Raw genomic sequence first — 23,396 nt, 5'->3', positions numbered from 1 at the left:
TTTAGAAGATCATTATAAACGACAACTCTAGCAATCCAAGCTGGAGGTCTTAGGATTCTTCTGATAACATGCTTTAAATAAGTGATTACCACTGTTTTAGGTTCTGTTTTCAGACATATCAAACACCAAATCTGAGATCTGCCTATGCCATCAATGAATAAAGTAGGTATTTCATTCTGTCATTGGCCAATCAACCAGTGAGGCCCATAGAATTTATGAGATTCTAACAAGCCCCTACGGAGTCTGCCTTATACGGAATTCACTACTGTGATGGTACTCTGTATGTCTGCATTCATGTTACCAGAAATTAATGTCCACATGCTGGTAACTAATCTGCACGTTTGAGGGCTTTTATATTTAACTCTGAGCTTGTACTCATGTTTCAATGATAGCTCTTTTGAGGAGGAAAATAATCATACAAGTACTCCTTTAGCTGATGCTTCCAGTTCCAGAAGCTTTTCCATCAAGATAAAGGAAAGGGCCTTCCTCCATAATTTGTGTCCCTACGCACAAAGGCTACTTTTCATAACGAATCGAAATTGACTCAGCGGCAATTAAGCTATGGTGATGTGACCTGGGATGGCAGAAATGGTTAAGAAAGAAAACATTTTAGTAAAAAGGGAACCAAAAAGAAGAATTAGTAAATCCTGGAAGTTCATTAACTGCTGGAGGGAATCCCTCCTTTCCTGAGGTAGAAAGTCGAGAGAAAAAAGATGAAAGGTCTGAGATCTACATAGTTAAGACCCGACAGCAGGTATGTAAATTCTGACCAGAATCTGGAGATTACACATACAAAGAAAGACTAGCCTCAACAAGCAGGGAACAAGTAGGCAAACTGACCTGGAAGACACTCAAGCCGGAGCTGTTAAAGAGCCAGCTTTTTCAGTAAAGGTGGATTCAGTGACTAATGCGCTGACAGGAAGCACATCCCACAGGCTCTGGTGGCAGAGCCCAGTGCTGCTATTTACTAGCTGTCTGACCTTGGGCAGGTTTCTTACTCTCTCCACCTCCATTTCCTGATCTGTGAAATGGAGATAATGATGGTATCTCGTAGGGTTGTTAAGGAGCTAATAGGTGCACGGCACACAGAATAGTATCTGGCACATAGTAGGAGCTACTTACTTGTTAACTATTATATTACCTGTACTACTTGTGCTTATTTCTCATCTCAAGGTTTCCTCACACTGTGGTCAACACAAAAGATACACTCTGAAGTCAGGTCTGAGGTACCAGAGAAAAGCAAAGGGGAAGGTCCATTCCCTAAATTTGTTATCACCTAAAGTTGAAAAACTTGATTCCTTGGGTCATGGCAGTAGAAGCTCCCATGACTGTATCATGGAAGAGAATGCATTAGGGTGAATACCACCCCATTCCTTCCCTCCCTCCCTCTCAAATTTCTGGTTCTAGACCATGTTAATAGTGTGCCCATGTAATCTACTCTTGTGGCATGGCCTTCAGTTACCCCAAGGAAGAGAGCTTCTTAGATTTAAGATAAATGAGTCACCCTGGAGTGGGTTGAGATGGCCCAAAAGACCCCAACCCCTACGTTTGGGTTTCTATCCAGCCTCTATGCATCAGGGTCAGGGGATCCCTGAGATCAGTGTAGATGAGAAGAAAATCTTTAGCTCCTCGTCAATACTCACAGCATCAGAGCTTAATGAAGCAGGCCAACCTCCCAGAGCTGAGCAGTGAAGTAATCTCTGGCTTTAGACCAGCAAAATGAAGACACACTTTTGGATGCAGCTCCCCACCTCCACCCTCCTCCCCACACCCCCAACACACACACATACACTTTGAAGTGGTAAAATATAGTGGGCTGATAATTGGTACTTAGGAAATGAAGAAAGCAGAATCTGTTCATACTAAAAAGAAAACAGTTGCCTCGTTTTCTCCCTGTCTTCTCACAAAATATTATATTTATTTCTTCTTTTCATCCAGTAACTGAGATGTATAGCTATAGCCTTCTAATTAAAACAAGATAGACTAATCACCAGCACAAAGAACTTCTGATGGCCTAGTTGGAACACTGTATGATGCCCTTCCTTCACTGTTACTAGGTGGAGTGTAGCTGTGGCACTGGAATTAATAAGGAATGATTATGGTCCAAGGAAGAGTTACAGATTTTTGTGAGGATTTGAGCCTAAGAAACAATTTTAAGTAAAAAAAACTTATTTAAAAATACATATAATTCTTGATTTTGGATTAACCAAGATGGCGGAGTAGAAGGACGTGCTCTCACTCCCTCTTGCGAGAGCACCAGAATCGCAACTGGCTGCTGGACAATCATTGACAGGAAGACCCTGGACTTCACCAAGCAGGATACCCCACGTCCAAGGACAGAGGAGAAGCCACAGTGAGACAGTAGGAGGGGTGCAATCAGAGTAAAATCAAATCCCATAACTGCTGGGTGGGTGGCTCACAGACTGGCGAGCACTTATACCACAGAAGTCCACCCACTGGAGTGAAGGTTCTGAGCCCCACGTCAGGCTTCCCAACCTGGGGGTCCGGCTACGGGACGAGGAATTCCTAGAGAATCAGACTTTGAAGCCTAGTGGGAATTGATTGCAGGACTTTGACAGGACTGGGGGAAACAGAGACCCCACTCTTGGAGGGCACACACAAAGTAATGTGTACATCGGGACCCAGGGGAAGGAGCAGTGACCCTGGGGGAGACTGAACCAGACCTACCTGCTGGTGTTGGGGGGTCTCCTGCAGAGGCGAGTGGTGGCTCTCTTTCACCGTGGCGATAAGGACACTGGCAGCAGAGGTTCTGGGAAGTTCTCCTTGGCGTGAGCCCTCCCAGAGTCTGCCATTAACCCCACCAAAGAGCACGGGTAGGCTCCAGTGTTGGGTTGCCTCAGGCAAAACAACCAACAGGGAGGGAACCCAGCCCCACCCATCAACAGTCAAGTGGATTAAGGTTTTACTGAGCTCTGACCGCCACAGCAACAGGGAGGGAACCCAGCCCCACCCATCAACAGTCAAGTGGATTAAGGTTTTACTGAGCTCTGACCGCCACAGCAACAGTCAGCTCTACCCACCACCAGAGCCTCCCATCAAGCCTCTTAGATAGCCTCAACCACCAGAGGGCAGACAACAGAAGCAAGAAAAACTACAATCCTGCAGCCTGTGGACCAAAAACCACAGTTACAGAAAGATAGAGAAGATGAAAAGGCAGAGGGCTATGTACCAGATGCAGGAACAAGAAAAAACCCCAGAAAAACAACTAAATGAAGTGGAGATAGGCAACCTTCCAGAAAAAGAATTCAGAATAATGATAGTGAAGATGATCCAGGACCTCGGAATAAGAATGGAGGCAAAGATTGAGAAGATGCAAGAAGTGATTAACAAAGACCTAGAAGAATTAAAGAACAAACAAACAGAGATGACCAATACAATAACTGAAATGAAAACTACACTAGAAGGAATCAATAGCAGAATAACTGAGGCAGAAGAACGGATAAGTGACCTGGAAGACAGAATGGTGGAATTCACTGCTGCGGAACAGACTAAAGAAAAAGGAATGAAAAGAAATGAAGACAGCCTAAGAGACCTCTGGGACAACATTAAATGCAACAACATTCGCATTATAGGGGTCCCAGAAGGAGAAGAGAGAGAGAAAGGTCCAGAGAAAATATTTGAAGAGATTATAGTCGAAAACTTCCCTAACATGGGAAAGGAAATAGCCACCCAAGTCCAGGAAGCGCAGAGAGTCCCATACAGAATAAACCCAAGGAGAAACACTCCGAGACACATAGTAATCAAAGTGGCAAAAATTAAAGACAAAGAAAAATTATTGAAAGCAGCAAGGGAAAAACGACAAATAACATACAAGGGAACTCCCATAAGGTTAACAGCTGATTTCTCAGCAGAAACTCTGCAAGCCAGAAGGGAGTGGCATGATATACTTAAAGTGATGAAAGGGAAGAACCTACAACCAAGATTACTCTACCCGGCAAGGATCTCATTCAGATTTGATGGAGAAATCAAAAGCTTTACAGACAAGCAAAAGCTAAGAGAATTCAGCACCACCAAACCAGCTCTACAACAAATGCTAAAGGAACTTCTCTAAGTGGGAAACACAAGAGAAGAAAAGGACCTACAAAAACAAACCCAAAACAATTAAGAAAATGGTCATAGGAACATACATATCGATAATTACCTTAAACGTGAATGGATTAAATGCCCCAACCAAAAGACATAGACTGGCTGAATGGATACAAAAACAAGACCCATATATATGCTGTCTACAAGAGACCCACTTTAGACCTAGGGACACATACAGACTGAAAGTGAGGGGATGGAAAAAGATATTTCATGCAAATGGAAATCAAAAGAAAGCTGGAGTAGCTATACTCATATCAGATAAAATAGACTTTAAAATAAAGAATGTTACAAGAGACAAGGAAGGACACTACATAATGATCCAGGGATCAATCCAAGAAGAAGATATAACAATTATAAATATATATGCACCCAACATAGGAGCACCTCAATACATAAGGCAACTGCTAACAGCTATAAAAGAGGAAATCGACAGTAACACAATCATAGTGGGGGACTTTAACTCCTCACTTACACCAATGGACAGATCATCCAAAATGAAAATAAATAAGGAAACAAAAATACATATAATTCTTAAAATGTTTGCTTAATAAAGCCACGACATAGAGACCTTTGGTTCTTTCTGTATGGATCAAATAAAAGAATGATCCGTAACCACCATACACGTGTTACACACATAAGCAAAAAAAAAAAAAATCATCCCACAAAATAAAAGCAAACTGCCTATATTTAGGCAAGTGAAAGCCTTTTCTTAAATTAATTAATTAATTAATTTTTATTTCATTGAGCCACGCGGCATGTGGGATCTTAGTTCCCCGATCAGGGGTCGAACCCACGTCCCCCGCACTGGAAGCATGGAGTCTTAACCGCTGGACCACCAGTAAAGTCCCTGAAAGTCTTTTTGTGAAATGATATCTGTCCAGTTCACCATGTGATTTAAGAATAAAGTAATCACCGTGTATTAGATTTGAGGTGAGGTTTATCAGAAATAGTCTTTTACTGGCTTCCGTTTATTTTTCTCAGAAGATGCCTCCAAGGAAGAAAGAAAATAGACATTTGAAGATTTAATTGGTGTTTTATACATTTGGGATTTTTAAATAAAAAATACTCTACAAACCCAATGGCTATGTTTTAATCTGTGTAATTACATCTTAGCGTCACAGTCAAAATTTTTTGCTGTGATGACAAAGCTTATTTTTTGCATCTCTTTCCTACTTCATATTTTTAAATCTTCAGCTAAAACAGTGTGAAGCTGTCTTAACTGTATAAGATACATCAGAAAAGAAATGGCTTTAATAGGATGAAGTTTCTTAATAGAATGAGTTTTGCCTATTTAAGGCAGAACTATGTATTTAATTGGTAAAGAAGGTAGAAAGCTCTGAAACTATTTTGGCAATATAAGAGATGTTAAAATAATAGTTGGAAATGGAAAATCTCTTGGAATTTCCAGTAAGATCTCTAAATAGAAAAGATTATGCCAGAAAAGGGCTGCAAAGGGAGACTACAGCTAGAGGTACTGACTAATGCTACTCCCTTTGAACACAGTCACTGATACATAGCACGTAAACCACAAACATTATATTTAACTAATGAATGAAATGCCGTTAATAATTATCAGCTCTATACCCTTAACACAAACCTGCAAAAGGATCGCTCTTATAGTATGCCCAAAAATCTTCAAATTCTTTTCGGACCTCCTCATCCATGTTGATCCCTGCAGACTGCTCATTATTTACTTGGACGTAATTGGCTTTCAGGACTATCTCCACTTCACAGCGCACATCTTGCTGAAAGGGCTTCCACCGTTGCATTACAACCCCATAAATAGTGAGGTCATCACCTGGGACAAAGCACCGAGTGAGTCCAGCAGTAGCATCCTGCCTGCTTGGGCACAAACTCGACAAAGGACCAGAACCAAGAAATAAACCACCACCCCACCATGGTTTAGAGTAGTACACATTCTTCCAGAAACCATCTGGGACAAAAGAACACCACAGAGTCCTGATTTTTTTTTTTTTTAAACAGGCACTTATATTTGCACGGCTAAAAGCTAAAGCCAGCATTTTAATTTTTCTTAATCTGCCACATGATAATCACACCAAATTCTAAATTTTCCCTGGGAAAATAGTTTACTGGATGATTTATTCATCGTGATTATATTGGGTGAAATGTTCATCCTCAGAATCTCTAACCATATAGTTCTCACTTAAAGAAGAGGTGGGAATTGCAGCCAAAAGGTTAAAGTGCAGTCTGTCCCTCAGTATCTGCAGGGGATTGGTTCCAGAACCCACCTCAGATGCCAAAATCCACGGATGCTCAAGTCCACAGTCAGCCCTCTGAATCTGAGGTTCCGCATCTGCAGATTCAAGCAACCATGGATCGTGTAGTACTGTAGTATTTACTATAGAAAAAAATCCGTGTATAAGCGGACCCACAAAGTTCAAACCCATGTTGTTCAAGGGTCAACTGCATAATCAATTTGGTGTCAGGAAAGGAGACAATCTCGTGATAATGGATACTATACTAGTTTTAGTTTCTTGTATATTTCATTTTTTTACTTAACTGCATTTGTTAACATTCACTCGCTGCCTTTTTTTTTTAATGAACAAAACAATGAGTGCACTAAGAAATGAATGAATACTTGTTCTACTTCAAAGCTCCTTTCCATAAGCTATGAAAGCACAAGATACAACCCTGCTTGTTCTTTCTTGGTTGGTTCCTTCCCATCTAAGGAAACTCTCCCATTCCTAATTGATGGGTAGAATATTAAACTTTTACAGATTTTCCTAAGAGGCCTTGGGTAACTTATAGGCACAATGACAACTGTTTTTATTATTACATACAATTCAATTAATGAGTATAGGTGAGTGCTTGGCATTTGATATTTTGGTACTGGAGAAAAGGGGGCAAAAAAAGGAAATATAATCCTAGTCCCCCAGATTTCAATCTTGTTGAACACAGGATGTTGGACATACCTTAAATCCAATCCTGGTATTTATATTCTGAACTAACAGGCAAGTCTTCATTTCCAAGCCTATGTCAAATATATGATATCTGCTGATAAAAAATGCCTTTCACTCTCTAAATGTCAATGAGTAATGTGTAATCTGCAGGGCTTTTGATTTCCTGGAGAAAAGTGTTCTGTGAATGCTAAATGCATGGAACTGGTGGTAGCAATTCACCAAATAGAAGGCATATTTCTAGCTAAAGGCAACTTCATAGTAAATGGTGACGAACACATTAAATCGGTTCTTCACACATTTTCAAGATACTTCCTCAACCATTGCTGGATGGTTTTCAAATCCAATCAGGAATAGTGATCATTTACTATATTGTCTGCCCCCAATTTTTTAGATGAAAATGGCCAGGGCAACTTTATATGAGCACTTCAAAGAATTCTCTACTATGGTCATTTTAATGGGTTATATATAGGTTGTTTCTACATTAAGTCAAATGAGAAATTTAACTTTCAGGTATTGCACCCACTAGTAATAACCTGACTTTACTAAGCAGCAGTAATGTGGAAAATGTGAAGTACTCAAGAATGGACAAGAGCACTGCCTCATCAGATGTGGATTCAAATCCCAGCTCCACCACTCACCGGCTGTGTGGCAAGCTACCTAATAAACTGAGCTTATTTCTTGACCTACAAAATGGAATAATTATACTTACATCATAGAACTATAGTGAGAATTGGGTCAGATAATGTATATAAAGTACTTAATGCAATATCTAGAATACATGCTCAATAAATATTAGCTGTTATTATAGTAAACCTACTTTACATTTGTAAAGCAACTAATACCATTAAACACCCTTTAATATATACATGTTTTCATTTACTCAGATATTTGAGAGACAGATTCATATGATCATCAGAACAATTGTGAGGTATACATGATAGTCTAAGGCAATAGATACTAGTTTGAAACATGCATGTTTTTCCATAGTAAATGTTACTGGAAAAAATGTTATTTTCAGAAAGCTAAAATTCTTACTTTTACAATCCAATCTCTTTGTCCCCTCTGTCTTCTGCAGCATATTTACCACTGCAACCACCCTGGTCAGAGCCATCTTTAATCTCCTGCAGCACTTACAAGTTATCAGTACACAACCTCCAACTTTATTACTCTGCAACGTCAGATTGGGCTTCCTAACTAGACTAAATTCCTGAAGGGCAAGGATTATGCCATTTATGTCTTCTGATTCTCACAGAGGTTTGTAGCAATGGATAAATGAAAGATAGCTGATGACAGACTGCTTCCATCCCTTCTCTATTGTTAGTGACATGTGAAAGAAAAATAGCTTAAGATTTTTTTTTTTTTTTAAGTGCAGAAAGAATTCAGTTTAGATGAACTGCATGAAAACATCTTAATCTCTATCAAAGGACATTTTCATGTTCTGGCTAAGCTCATACGAGCACTGCTTTGCTGATCCAGACATTACAGATTCTGGTTAAAATCTAGAGTCTTATATGAACAAGGTACTTTGACACAGCCTTGTCCATTTATCAGGCAAACCATGATCAAAGCTGTTATTTACTTAGAATACTGTTTACACAAGTATGAACTGTTAATATATTTGACATAAATTTCAAACTATGGGTTGGTGATTCTTGGTGGAAGGGGAGAATATTTTGACAAGGAATTATTCTTGACTCTAGATACTGAACTCTTTGTTTCCATAGAGCCTTTGCCTCATCATTTTAATGAAACGGCAGCTCAGTAAAAATGAGGCATTTGGAGAAGCTTAGGGTTAAGAAAAGGAAATGATGGAATTTAGAGACATAAAGCATTTTCGACTTGGCCAGTAGGGGAGCACTGGGATATGAAATAAGAGGTCAGACATACCTGTTACTGCCCAGGGGACACATTGGTGCTATTTTTTTTTTTTTAGTAGAGATTAAGGGGTTCTTAAGATGGGAAATATTTAAAGCAGGAAATGTTGAAGTTAGTTGAAAGGCAATCGTTGACAGCTATCATTTGCATTTTCTGACCCACCTTCAATTTAAATTAAATGTTAAACAGCCAGTGGAAATTGCTAGGCAAACAGTAAAAGCAACAGTTTTTAAGTTGTTTGGAATACGAGGAGGAAACACAAAGGATAAGCTCTCATGGGCAACTCAGGTTCTTCATCTACAAAACAAGCAGCTAGACTAGATCGCTGAACTCCAGCCCAGCTTCTTTCCTGCTATTACCTACCTCCTCATGCCAGTCTCTGTTCTCAAGTTCCCCACACTCACTTGCCAGTGATCTTGGGAAAATAAAAAGTGGCTTTTCCTAGTCAATACTTTAGGACCTACTCTATAAGCTAACATTCTCACCAGATTTGCAACTGTCTACTAAGTCATCTTCCAGGATAACCTTCATTGTTCGTGGGATACTTCCAACAGATAGCCTTTGAACCTAGCAAGGAAAAGAAAGCAGACACTGAGTATGCTCAGATACATACTAAGTATTCAGAAGCCTAGCAGTTCTTCAAGTTACTGTTTCTATTTCTCTGGTATTATCACACAATTTAATTACGATGGGGATTTATGGAATTTTCTTGAAACTTGTGCCTACTATCAGTTTAAGAATTCACTAAAACTACAATAAAATAAAAACATCCATATGGAAAATATCTCAAAATATAATCTACCTTGTGGATGGTCAAAATAAACACATGCTCCAACTACTAAACACAATAACATTTACTTAACTAGAAAAGAGAGGCAGTTCTTTCCTATATCTAGTCATAAGGCAAATCACTCGGTTCCTCTGATTATTTCTTAATAACAGATTACAAACGTGTTCCCTAGTCCTGGCAATTTGCCCATAGCTGAAAAACACTTCTTCTAATTTGTTATTTTTCGCATTTATTTGATCACTTACCTGTTCCTGAATTTTGATTTCCTGATAATCTCTACACCTAGTTGGAGATGAAGACAAGTCTGAGAGGCAAGTGAATTTTGCAGAATCACAGGTCTCCAAGCTGGGACATGAGGATGGCCGACAGAAGGTATAATACTGCTCAAAGTCGGCCCTGACCACAAATACATGCTTGCATTTGTTACACATGTAATCCCGCTCAAACTCCAGGATCTTCACCAGACTCGTTCGAATCACTGTCCCAGTGACAGATAAAAAGTGTCCCACATCCTTGGTTCTAGGTATGTGCTCCCTCACCAGCTCAGGACAAACAGGCAATCCTGATGGAGAAACAAAACAAAAACACATCAACTTCTACTTGGGATTTGACTCCATGCAATATATTTTCCTCATATTTCCTGAGGGAGAAAGTATAATTTCAGGGAAAAAGAAATCTTTGTGTTCTACTTAAGAAAAAAGATCAACTCAAGAAAATATAAAAGAATTATTTCAAATAACAATTATCAATAGACTCTCTTTAAAAGTACGTATCTAGATGATATATTGATAATAACCTGGATTAAAAAAAGAATTGATTCTCTTAAGAGGGCTATCTCAGTAGGATGTAAACACAGTATATAATTTTAACCTCATTCAATGAAGAATATACTGCCACATGCAGTAAAATCAAAGCTGAGTGATAAAGAGATGGTAGTGGAATGAACAAAGGCTAGTGCTTTTTCTAGTTAGGTTCAGGATTTATTAATACATAAATCGGATAGTGTTTTCAAGTCTTGAATTACCTAGAGGTTTACCTACAGCACCACTTCATCCTTTAAAAACCTTGTGTTTCTCATCATTAATAAACAGGCAACTTAAAAGGTGCAAAATGCCAAAGAAAATTCTTATGTGGAAATGCCCTCTTGCTCATATTTGGCTACAAGGCACCACTGGAGTAGAGAGATGCTGCCTGTGATGGTCAAAGGCTGCCTCCTAACAGGTTTATCAAGGGAGCATTTGTTACACTGGTTCATGTCCCGTGGTCTATGGTCTTGTCCTTGAACTTAGCCCTGAAACCTGGTAAGCATGAACACTGAAGACATCTACTGGATTTGCCAAGCTCATAAGAAATAACCATAATAGGCATGATTACACTTTAAGTTTCTATGGTCAGAACATTTTCTCCGTTTATAGATCTATTCCGAAAGCCAAATCATTATCATCACTGTCATCATCATTGTCATCAGAAGGCAGTTTGGGATGCAAGGAATTTAAGGAAAAAAAAAAAAAAAAGCAGCAGATTGCTTAGATGAACTGAATGCTTAAGGCGCCAGGCTACATTAATCTGGTGATACAGCTTAGACGTCTACAGACAGACTTGAATTTTCTCTTCTGCTGGCTGAGACTCTCTCTCCATATATCCTATACTGTATAAACAGGGTGGGCACTGCAACATTTGCCACTATGACTCCTTTTTCTATGCTTCCGAGGCTGACTTGCCTGCTTTCTCATGGAAATACTCTTTATTTATATTAACTTGGATTGTATCACACTTTGCCAGTAAGGGAGCCATACTTTTGCTTATGATGATTTTGTGCATCTCTGCTCTGTTCTGTGTCAACTTTACAGTTTAACTATCAGAAAACAAACTTATTTTCCTATTTCCAAATTCCTAGGGAATGCTTCATTGAAACACCCTGGGGCTCACCAGTGCTACATCATACGTGCAGGAATAGACAGAGAGGTTGGGGCAGGAATAAAGCAGGTTTTATCCATTAAAATATCCACTGTATTCACTTCTCAGTGCTCATCTCAGGCATCTGTTAATTCATCTGCATGTAGCTAAATATTGAGAACACACCAATATTTCTAGTTACAACCAAGTAAAAGCCAAACTAACAACCAAAAGCTCTTCGTTAAGAACAGGTCTAGTCCTCATATCCTCATTGCTTATGTTTCAGGGGTAGTGTCCTCTTTTAGTTCCCATCCTAGAATGTTAAGAAACAAAAAACCACCAAGTGGAGATGTCTCTTCTTACTTGGCCTTAATGAGATGTACATTATGGCAACACATCTTCACAATGCTTGCAGATTCTCAATTACCTTTTCCTTCCTCCCCACATGAATGCTTTTAAAAAATTAGGATATAATTTAGGTACCATAAATTTGCCTTTTTAAAGTATATAATTCAGTGGTTATTAGTACATTCACAAGGTTATACAATCATCACCACTATCTAATTCCAGAATATTTTCACTGCTTCAAAAAGAAACCCTGTTCGCAGTAGTAGACAGTCTCTATACCCCCTCCTCTGAGCCTCTGGCAACCACTAAGCTACTTTATGTCTCTACGGATTTACCTATTTTGGACATTTCATGTAAATGGAATCATAAAATATGCACCCTTTTGTGTCTGGCTTCTTCTACTTAGCATACATTTTCAAGATTCATTCATGTTGTAACATGTATCAGTTCTTCGTTCCTTTTTATGGCTGAATATTCCACTGTATGGATATACCACATTTTGTTTATACATTCATCAACTGATGGACATTTGGGTTGTTTACATTTTTCTCCTATTATGAATAATGTTACTACAAACATTTATGTGCAAGTTTTTGTTTGAATACCTGTTTTCAATTACCTTGGGCATACACCTAGGAGTAGGATTACTGGGTTGAATATACTTTTTATAATAATTTTAATTTTTAAGTTTTCAAAGAATCACTAAGCGTTCTCTATTGTAAGTATATAAAAGGATACTCAAGTGGGAAACAGGATTATTAACCCAATTTGCTTCTTAAAGTATAAACAAAATCTATCAAAATTATTTCTGAGGGCTTCCCTGGTGGCGCAGTGGTTGAGAATCTGCCTGCCAATGCAGGGGACACGGGTTCGAGCCCTGGTCTGGGAGGATCCCACATGCCGCGGAGCAACTGGGCCCGTGAGCCACAATTACTGAGCCTGCGCGTCTGGAGCCTGTGCTCCGCAACAAGAGAGGCCGCAATAGTGAGAGGCCCGCGCACCGCGATGAAGAGTGGCCCCCGCTTGCCACAACTAGAGAAAGCCCTCGCACAGAAACGAAGACCCAACACAGCCATAAATAAATTAATTAATTAATTTTAAAAAAATTACTTCTGAGAAAGATGAGCAAAGTGAGGAGGAGAATAGGAAAAAAAAGTGATGGGTTAGAGAACTTCACAACAATTATATTTTTGAAAACACTTAGATTTTTTAAACATCCATTCTCTCTTTCTTGGCTCCTTAAGAAATACCATTTTTCATCCCATTTCTACTACTCTCATTCCTAGCTCTGCTTCAGATGCAAATTGACTGTTCAGTTTAAATTCTACTGTCAATATATTAAAACTTAAGAAAAACTAAGATCACAAGAACTGGGTTATGGAGAGTGCTATGTTACTCCGATGCCATGCATACAGCAGAATGCCCAGTGAAACCACAGACTGCCCAGTGCAATTCAGCAGACTCTGGATGTTCAATATGATGAAGTCATACACGTAACGAATGAGGTCTTAACATAATTATTTAGTTAGATGCTTGCTACTTTCGTCCTAAAAACAAACTTCAGTTTAAAAATGAAGCTATGTATAATTTTATTGTAGTTTTTTCCTAAAAAGCTACTTCTTTTTATTTCTTTTTTTTTAACATCTTTGAGTATAATTGCTTTACAATGGTGTGTTAGTTTCTGCTTTATAACAAAGTGAATCAGTTATAAATATACATATGTTCCCATATCTCTTCCCTCTTGTGTCTCCCTCCCTCCCACCCTCCCTATCCCACCTAAAAAGCTACTTTTAAATTGATTTTGTCTTACTCTGAATAGCATCTTCAAATGGAAGAGTAAAACACCATATTCCCTGGTGCTTCTATAGTAATCCAGGCAAGAAATAACGAAGGCCTAACTTTTAATCTCCTCCACTTAAACCCTTCCATGCTGCCCCCAGATCTAAGAATAAGGAACCAAATGTGGGACTGGACCACAGGACGTTTTGTGATGAGATTCTTCTCACACCAAGCCCTCTGGGCACTCAAATGCTCTCATACAGTGTCCACTTTGCCTGACACTCTCCTCCCTACTCTGTCCCTCAAAAATGGCCACACTAAGAAGCAACATAAGGGTTCAGAATACATACTGTGGAGCCAGAATGAATGAGTTGAGTCACAGCTCTATCATGCACTAGCTGTGTGACCGTGGCCAAATTATAACCTCTCAGATTTCCCTCCTGTAATATGGCAATAACAACAAAACCTACCTCATAGGATCACAAGAAGATTAAAATAATTCATATAAAGTTTCTTGGAAAAGTAACTTGCACATAGCAAGCACTATTTAAACCTTAGTTCTTATATGTAATCTTATCATTTTCCCCCTTAAAAGGTTGGCTTAAACATAATTTTCTTAATGAAATCTTCTTTAACCCATTCAGTTAATTTTTCCCTTTTCAGGTTTCAATTCCTCTTTTTTTTTTTTTTTATGTGCCTTAACACACTGTTCTTCTCCTTCATACCACTTACCACAATTTAAATAAAAAGAATACATAATTATTATGTTTCCACACTAGAATATAAACTCCATGGGGGCAGGGCAGAGGTAAATTTTATTCGCTACTATATTATCATCGCTTTATAAATAGTAAGCATTAAAAAAGAAATAACTTGAAAGAAAAATAGATGAAAGGAAGGCAAGGAAGAGGGGAGGAATAGATGTTAAAGATACTACATGAGCTTTGAAACCAATTAGAGATAAGGTATAAGGAAGAGGGTGAAATTTAGAGTGACTCCTAGTTCTCTGGTTCCATTAACCAAGTCAGGGAATTCTGGAAGGCACATGGTAGTCAATCAGTAAATATCTATTGAAAGAATAAATATGGAAATACGATTTTCAGATGGAGGGGGGCACAGAGAGGGGAGGAAAATCATGACTACACTTTTTGATACACTGAGTTTGCAAGAAGATATCTCTAGTTTGAAACATCTGACAGACAAGAGGATATCTGAATACAGAGCTTAAGAGACAGATTCTGGCAATCAAGCAATCAATCAATCAAGTTGGCACCTGTTGCTCTACAAGTGGCAGCTGAAGCCTAGCTTCAGAATGGAGGCCACCTCATCAGGAAGAGAATGCAGGATTCAGGAGCAGATGGCCACATCTGAACCCTGAGAACCTACCACCTACAGGACCAGTAAAGGAAGAGGCTCCCAGAGCAGGGAGAAAAGCCACCACTAGAGAGGGAGGAAAGGGCAAGACAGTGCTGTCAGCGGGGCCAAGGCTGGAGTTTCATAAAGGGGGAGGAGGCAACAGTAACAAATCCAGCAGGGAAATAAAGGAAGAGAAATCCCAACACTTGTCCCTCAGTCTGGCCATGAGGCAGTCACTGGGAAGGCGGGGGAGGGTGCGTTCAGTGTGGTGGAGGTGAAAGGGTGAATGGGGGAAGGTTATGCTAAAGAAGGCATGAACTCTGTCAAAACACTGTTATGAAAGGAGAGTGGATGGAGGGTAGAGGGGACACAGAGTTGAAAGAGGGGCCTCTCTCCTGAAAGGGAGACAGAAAGGATTCCTGGTCATCCTGGCCACCACCCACCACACCCCCATAGGCTCCAGGCTTCCCCCCGGGGTGCTGGTATGAGTCGGTGACTGACTTCTAGCACCTGGCTTACCCATCTCCCTAAGATGGTAACTTACCAGGATGCACGTCTCATCTAAATCCAGATTCTTGAGTAGAGGCCATGGTTGGGCTTTAGGAAAGCCCTGAACCTCTTGAAATTCAGGCAGAAATTTAAATATATATACACCTGCATTTTCTGAAGAGGATTTGTAACTTTCTCAACATAAAACCCTGAAGAACCTCTTATTTAAGTCCTCAGTCCCATAGATCTATTGACTTGCATATCATTACCTCTAAGAACAGAAAAAGGGGCTTACGTTGTGGGAACAGTCGCTAAACCTCCCTCCCCTCCTTTCATTTAATAGTAATGCCCTAACGTCTCTTATTGCCTACTCAGCTCCTGTTTAGATCACATCCTACACGACCTGCCCCAAATGCTATGACAACATGACAGGGACATTCATAATCACTTACTGCCTGGACCAGTCACTTAGGACCTTAGTCACGTATTGCTTTGCACTGCTCCTTAACCATTTTGTATCTGGAGGGTAGCGTCACTTCTTGAGATCCTTTTCATGCTACTCTGTACCCAGCCCAGTGCTTTATTAAGCACTTCTAGATAAGGAGAAAATTAGTGAATAAGAGAAGGGGAAATGGGCTTTCCCTCTCTCTCTAGCCTTCCCTTTATCACATCTGGCCTCCAACCTCCTAGTCCAGACAAAGTGCATGAATTTTTCTGTGCATTTCATGGTACCTCTGTAGCTTTCCTCAGGCATGCTACTTTGTCTGGAGAACTCTCCCCAGTTCACTCAGCCAGGAAGAGTATACTCAAGTTTATCCTTTTGCAAGAAAACTTCCCTAAGTCCAGGCTAGCACCCTCACACAGACACAAATGGAACAGCTAAGCAAAATGGTCAAATGAATGCATCACTGCATAAAAGATGCTTCTTATATCTGGAGGAAACTTCTGCCAGGAAGAGTGAAAAAGAAGATACTCCTTAGGTCCAGAGACACCTTCCCTTTCCTTGCACATGATAACTCAGGCCTGTGCATGCTGGGTCATGACAAGTCTATGCAATACTGATTTTATTTCAATCAGCATAAGGAGATGTGCTGGAGAGATATTACACACTCAGGAAGAAGGCAGGTGACAGGTGGAGGGCGTCAGGCTCAGCCACAAGGGTCCCTCATATGCTCACCAACCCTCTCTGTGTCCCTCCTGAAGTGTGGCCAGCAAGAGTGAATTCCCTGCTGCCCACCTCCAACAAGGGGCCTGTGTCTAAACCCAATTACAGCACCTCTAAAGAAAAAACTATGTAAACATTTACAACCAATTTTTCTAAGATTAGCTTTTCATTATCTTCTGTACTTTTATAATAGGGGGCAATATGCCATCCTTAATGTTCTTATCTTACTGAATGGAATCATGTATATGGTACCTGTTAGGATAAACATTTTTTTTTTTTTTTAGAATCAAGCAAATTAGCCTAAAACATGATATCATTACCATTAAGTGGTTTATTTTGTATAGTAACTATATTATTTTAAGAAAAGGATAGTAGAGGTGAGTACATTTTTGGATCTTCAGATTCTTTACTTTCATATTACAATGTTTTAAGTAAATTTATAATATAAAGACAGAGATAAAAGTAACATAATGTTAAGCAGAACTGACCACAAAAATCAAAACCCTAGAACTAAAAAAGGGTAAGGGACAGTGTTTTGATAGAAATGTCAATTCATTTTAATCTTTCTGTCTTACTATATGCTACTAAGTGTGTTCTTCAACTATCCCAGTGAAGCAGGGTACATCAGGCACTAAGCCACCATTAGTGCTAAACAACAAAAACCTTTGTCATTATCTGACTCATTCACTGATAAAAATAAATAAATAAATTTTTATTTAAAACAGAGACATGTCCACATCTGTGTTAGAGATATGTCCAGATCAATTACTTCAGGTCCATGGTTTCCAGCGTGCAGTCCCTGGAAATCGGCATCAGCCTCAGAGCTTTGAGAAGTGCAAATTCTTGGACCCTAGGCCAGACCTCTTCAGTGAGAAACTCTGGGGGTGGGGCCCAGCAATCGGCGCTTTAATAAGCCCTACAGGTGATTCTGATGCCCATTAATGTTTGAGAAACACTACTTTAAATAACAGGTGAGGGCTTTTTTTTCTTCCTCATTTATTCAATACTTTGATGCTAACTGCGTATTTGAATACCTTTCATCAAAACTACTGGGAATAGCAAGTGAACTTTAGACCAATAAAAATCCCAGAAGACAAAGGGCAATGCAATGTTCCTAAGGAGACTGAACCACAGAGGCATCCTGGGTTTTAATAATTCAGTGCCTTGTCTGGAGTCCAAGATGGAGGAGCAATATACCTAAAACCAGACTTTTCCCATCCCAGGTTCATTCTGCCTGGGACACCTGCATCCCTCCCTGATCTCACCATCTAGTCTTGAATCTTTGGGTGAATCCCCTAGGACAATTCACTCCCTGCCCTGTGAGCTAATATATCTCGCACATACCTTGAGTGATGCATGCATCGCATAAGTAAAAGCTGCCAGTAAGCTCCTTTACAATTATGTTTAATATGTACATATGCATGTACCTGTGGGCATACATACACGATATGGTAAATATTTGAATATACAGCTGTCTCCCCTACAGCCTTGAACTCCCTTAGATGAGGGACTATACCATATTCGTTTTGGTTTCCCAGGGGTCTAGCAAATGCCTGCCTACAAGGGATATGTTTGTAGAATGAATGTTACTATGGTAGTAAGATAATTTGCAACTCACTTTCTCAGAGAATAATGAAGAACTAGGCTAAATTCACCTGAAACCAATAGGGTCACTTAGGCAGACAGAACTTTAGTATTTAAACTGAGCATGGAAAAGTGTCTAAACATAAGGACAGCCTAAAACCATTTGCTAAATACCATTTCAATAACATTAACTAAAGCCTCTTTTAACAATCCTTCTGCAACATTATCAGAAGAGGACATTTCTTCTTGATCCTAGCAAGAGATTACCTAATGTCTGATGCATGAAGATTAATAATCCTCATAATTTTATTCCAGAAGTGCAATCGCAGATACTATTTTTTCACTTAAATGTCTGGAATTTTTTGGAATCTTAATTTATCTCCAAGGAATTCTATAGTGACTCCTAACCTTTTTTGGAATCACAGTAATCATTTTTGTTGATTATAAATTCCCACCTTTCTGAAATGTACTATAAAGTAAATATTTATTTTTAAACAAAATGGTACATGTGTTCTCCAACTTAATCAAAGAGTGCAGGATTTCAAAGACACAGCTTTGACACCACAAGTTGCTGATTGCTCCACTGCAATTTCTTTAAAGTTAAGAGGCTTTATCTGTCGTTCATTCAAAAAAAGTTATTGAGTGCCTAATAGGTGGCCAGCACAATGTTAAACCTGATATATAAAAATAATGAATTTCCTAAAATAGTTTTGAAGATCACTAGGTAGCATCTACCATGTTGCTAATTCTTTGGATTATCAATTTTTCATTGTCAGGAGTCATAAAAGCTCAGAAAGCTGAACTAGTTCTGTACACACATACATATATGTATAATATGCACACAAATATACTGCCTCCACACATTCTCCCTCCTCTCAGTTGGCATGGCTAGTACCCCAGCCTCCCAAATGTCCAGAGAAAACAGTATAAAATCATGATTCTTTTCCAAAAGTGACCATCAACTACATAATGGATATATTTTTAAGTATAAATGTCAATTCTTAGTGCTTAAATTCAATATATGTTGGGATTTCTCAAAATCTTTCTCAACAATAACATGGCAGTAAAATCCTTAAGTGATTCACCTGATATCCTGGCGTGAAGATTCTGCTTCATGGAGACACCTTCAGGCTGAGAAAGGGACTGGAGAATTGTCAAGGCTGATCTTCGAAGTGCACTATCAAAAATAGTTAGCACTTCATTAGGGAACACGTTGAAATATTCCCCGATTTCCATGTTGGTCTCAAAAAGGGTCATGGCATTAACCACAACTGGGTAATGAGCATCTTCATCTCTTTCCTTCAAGATGAGAAGAATATCGTTCTTATGGTATTCCGAAACATATGACTCAAACACTTGACCAACCAGTGTAACTTGATCGCTATTCATCTTGGACCTAGGTAACTAAAGAAAGACAAAGGACTGTATTATACCTTTGATTTTCTAGACTTATACACTAGTTTACAAAAAGATTGGTTATAAATCATTCTGACTTTGGGTCACACTCTAATCTCAAAATACTATCTGAATTCAAATCTTAATTAGATCTGACAGAGTCACAGTCACTTATCAAATTTATTTTTTTCAGTGAGTGAAGTTAATTTTAAGTCAAAGAATTATGTTAGTACTGATAACCGAAATCCAAAATGGTCCAATGTCTTTCCTATATCTTTTCCCCAAACTTCCTCCTCTTAACCCTATAATACGTCATGTAAAAGGCCTTTGCCTTTTCTTTAATCAGATTCCATATATGCGTTTGCTCTCAAGTATAAAATCTTAAATGCCAGTCTTTTGGTTTAAGTTACTCCCAGTAGAGTTCTTTGCAAGCATCCTGGTTCTACATTTTATTCACATAAAAAACGTATCTTTCTCTCTGTCTCCCCACAACCTAGTTACACACACGCGCACACGCACACTTTCATTTGTATTCTGCTACTTAAACGGAACACACGCTACTATTCAGATTGGTAGCCAATTCTGACTTAAATAGTTAACAAATTGGCTTTAGAAATTTACATTTGGAGGTGAACTTTTTCCTATTTTCTTTTTCTAACCTAGGAAAACTATTGGCTTCAGCAAAAACAGCTGTCAAGAGTCTAAAAAAAACTAGATCATTAAACTGAGGAAAGGAAATTGGTCTCTAAATAATAAATCACTACGATTGAAAGTAAATACAGTATATTACATTCCTGGCTATATGTATATATTTTTTAATTTGCACCTACAGATTAAAAGGGCCTATCCCCATTCTATTTTCATGTATACACGTAGATATCTACCATGTACAAGGCACTATTCTGGGAAATGAAAAAAGCACAATAAAAGGTCCTCTATGCCCTCAAAGAACCAAGGAACAGATCAAATGAAACGGTGCTGTAACAGTGGTAAAAATGCAATACAAATAGGAGCACAAAGGAGAGAAGGATTAAATTTAAATGGAGTGACAATCCCAGATGTGGCAATGGACAGTTACAAATAAACTGTCCAAATGGATCATTTAAGAAATTCTTATTAGTCAAAGGATAAGTGTCCTTTGACTAATTTCGTTCAACCAACATTTATTGTACTAGGCTTTAGAAACAGAAAGATTAAAGAAGATTATGACATTCACAGTTTAGCATCCTAAATATGCATTACACGTGCTATTAGCAATATTTGCCTTCTCTGGGAATCTACTAGAAGGTGTGAAAGGAGGGGGGGGCACGGTATACCACAGTTAGGTCAAGAATCCTGACACCTACAGGATAACAATGTGAGATTAAGAAATGTGTAGGCCACTACATTGGTAAGTATTTAGTTTGGGTTAGGTAATATAAATTCACCTAAGCATAAAGCAGAAAAAGCACTTGGGAAGGAACAACTAATCATACAGTATATTCACGATGTGGCCTTTGCTAAAAAAAAAAAAATCTGGAATCCCAAGAGTGGCTATAAGATAATCTCTAAGATTCTATAAATGCATATTAAATTTGGAGCCACAAATTTAGCAATTTAAAAGGCAGCTCCACATAGGGCAGGAAGGGGACAGCCGCAGAATTCATGGTTCAGATTAAGATCAGATTAAATTTCGCCTAGTCTTTTTGAAATAGCATCACTAAAATAAACAGCATTCACTTTCAATACCTGGGCACAACTGACTAATCAAATATTTCTTAGCAGTTTGCAAACGCTAGAAACATGCTCACCCAGATTGACTGGTGGCAGTGTTTTACAACTTTCAAGCTCCTTTTCCTTTTTCTTATGCAACATTTGAAGACAAAATAAATAAAGCCAAGTTGTGCCACCTTATCCTCTTGACTAAAGTGCCAACAAGAAAAATCCGGGAGGATGCACCAGCGGCAATCAAGCTGGATCCCTGGTAACCGCAGCCCGCCACCCGCCGCGCCGCCCCTCCGGTAGCCACGCCCCTCCGCGTCCTAAGACCCGCCCCGCTGGCACCGCCCCTGCCCCCCCGCTTCAGGTCGGCGCCTCCTCCATGCCTGGCTAGCCGCGGGCGCTCGGCAAACGTGGAGCCGACTTGTGCCCGGAGAACTGCTTTCCACACTTCCGTCTCTGGACGTAGCCCATACCCTACAACAACTCGGCAGGTCTCTGACACTTCCCAGGCTCGGCTGCGGGCAGCTCCGTCGCCGGTCTGGTCCCAGAGTTGAATAGTTTTGGAACTAACCAGGTGTGGGCGAGACTTGGGACGCACTGTGGGAAAAATAAATAATGGTGCAACAAGGCAGCGGCTGTCACTTACTGGCGGATACGTGGTGTCAGAAGTCACCGGGGGCGCAGTGCTCCCGAGGCCGAAGGGCGCGGAGAGCTCAAGCCGATCGGCGGGGTCCAAAGAGGCGGGAGGAGGCCCCGGGTGGGGACGGGGCGGGGCGCGCGCGTGGGGCCGCGCGAGGCGCCGTCGGCCGCGGGGGCGCGCAGGCTCCAGCGGGCCCGCCTCGCGCCCGGACGAGATAGGCGCCACGCGGGCGGCTCGGCAGGGCCCGCGCTCCCGAGGGGCGCCGGGCCGTGCACTGCCTCAACTTGGCGGCTCAGGTGGCTCTTCCGGGTGGAGAAGCGGGCGGGCGCGCGCTCCGCCAGGCGCCGCGGGACGAGAGAGGCGGGGCGGGGCGGGGCTGGCTGGGAGGGGCGAGTAGGGTCCCGGGCGGGGCTGGGCGGAGCCGCCGCTCGGTAGTGGGGAGGAGTGCCGGGCTGTGCGGTGGCTGTGAGAGAGTGTACGGCCCGGGCTTTCCGGCTCAGAACTCCGCCAGAGCTAAGGCCACAACGATTCTCTCTCTGCTTCTAGAAGTTTTAGAATGAAGGTTTTATGTTTAAGTCTATGATTCATTTTGAGCTAATTTTTGGATATGATGCGACGTGTGGCTCTTAGGTAACTTTTTGTCATATGGGTATCTACCACTATTTGTTGAAAGAGCTGTATTTTTTCCACGGAATAACCTTTGCACCTGTGTCAATCAAAAATCAGTTGTCCTTATATGTGTGGGTCTAACACTTAATATTTCTGTCCCCCAATCTATTTGTCTAACTATAAAAACACGACGTTGTCTTAATTACTCTAATGAGTCTTGAAAGCGGGTAGTGTTTGGCCTCCAATTTTGTTTTCTTTCAAAGTTGTTTGGGCTCTTCTCTTTGAATATGAATTTTAAAGCCAGCTTGTCATTTTCTATTAAAAAGCTGGGATTTTTGTTGGAGTTGCATGGAATCTATAGGTCAATGTGGGAAGAATTTATGTGTTAATAATATTGAATCATATGACCCTTGAACAAAGTAAACCTCACCATTTATTTAGGTGTTATATAATTTCAAAAATGTTTGATCTTTTGTCAAATTTATGTCTCAAATTTACCCCTAAAATCATGGGGAAGGAGGAACCATACCTTTTTAAAAATTTATTTACTTTTGGCTGCAGTTGGGTCTTTTTTTACTGCACGTGGGTTTTCTCTCGTTGTGGTGCGCGGGCTCCTCATTGCGGTGGCTTCTTGTTGCGGAGCACGGGCTCTAGGCGCGCTGGCTTCAGTAGTTGCAGCACATGGGCTTAGTAGTTGTGGCACGTGGGCTCTAGGCGCGTGGGCTTCAGTAGATGTGGTAC

At 40.2% G+C, this 23,396-nt stretch overlaps 1 protein-coding gene across 2 annotated transcripts in view; it reads right to left on the bottom strand.

Moving 5' to 3' along the window:
• MCM9 (minichromosome maintenance 9 homologous recombination repair factor) overlaps positions 1-22,184 on the bottom strand; it is an 84,967-nt gene extending 62,783 nt beyond the window's left edge. For both annotated transcript variants that reach the window (XM_068551143.1, XM_068551144.1), the window contains exons 1-5: positions 22,053-22,184; positions 19,396-19,714; positions 9,939-10,255; positions 9,389-9,470; positions 5,705-5,905 (exon numbers count right to left, since the gene is read on the bottom strand). In XM_068551143.1, coding sequence (XP_068407244.1) covers positions 5,705-5,905; positions 9,389-9,470; positions 9,939-10,255; positions 19,396-19,699 — 904 coding nt within the window. In that variant the 5' untranslated portion in view covers positions 19,700-19,714; positions 22,053-22,184. The remainder of the gene's footprint in view (positions 1-5,704; positions 5,906-9,388; positions 9,471-9,938; positions 10,256-19,395; positions 19,715-22,052) is intronic.
• Between the last annotated feature and the right edge of the window lie 1,212 nt (positions 22,185-23,396).

Source organism: Eschrichtius robustus, chromosome 9 (genome assembly GCF_028021215.1).
Source record: "Eschrichtius robustus isolate mEscRob2 chromosome 9, mEscRob2.pri, whole genome shotgun sequence".
Classification (NCBI taxonomy): domain Eukaryota; kingdom Metazoa; phylum Chordata; class Mammalia; order Artiodactyla; family Eschrichtiidae; genus Eschrichtius; species Eschrichtius robustus.
Note: the sequence above shows the minus strand (reverse complement) of the source record. Positions and strands in the feature narration are given on the sequence as shown.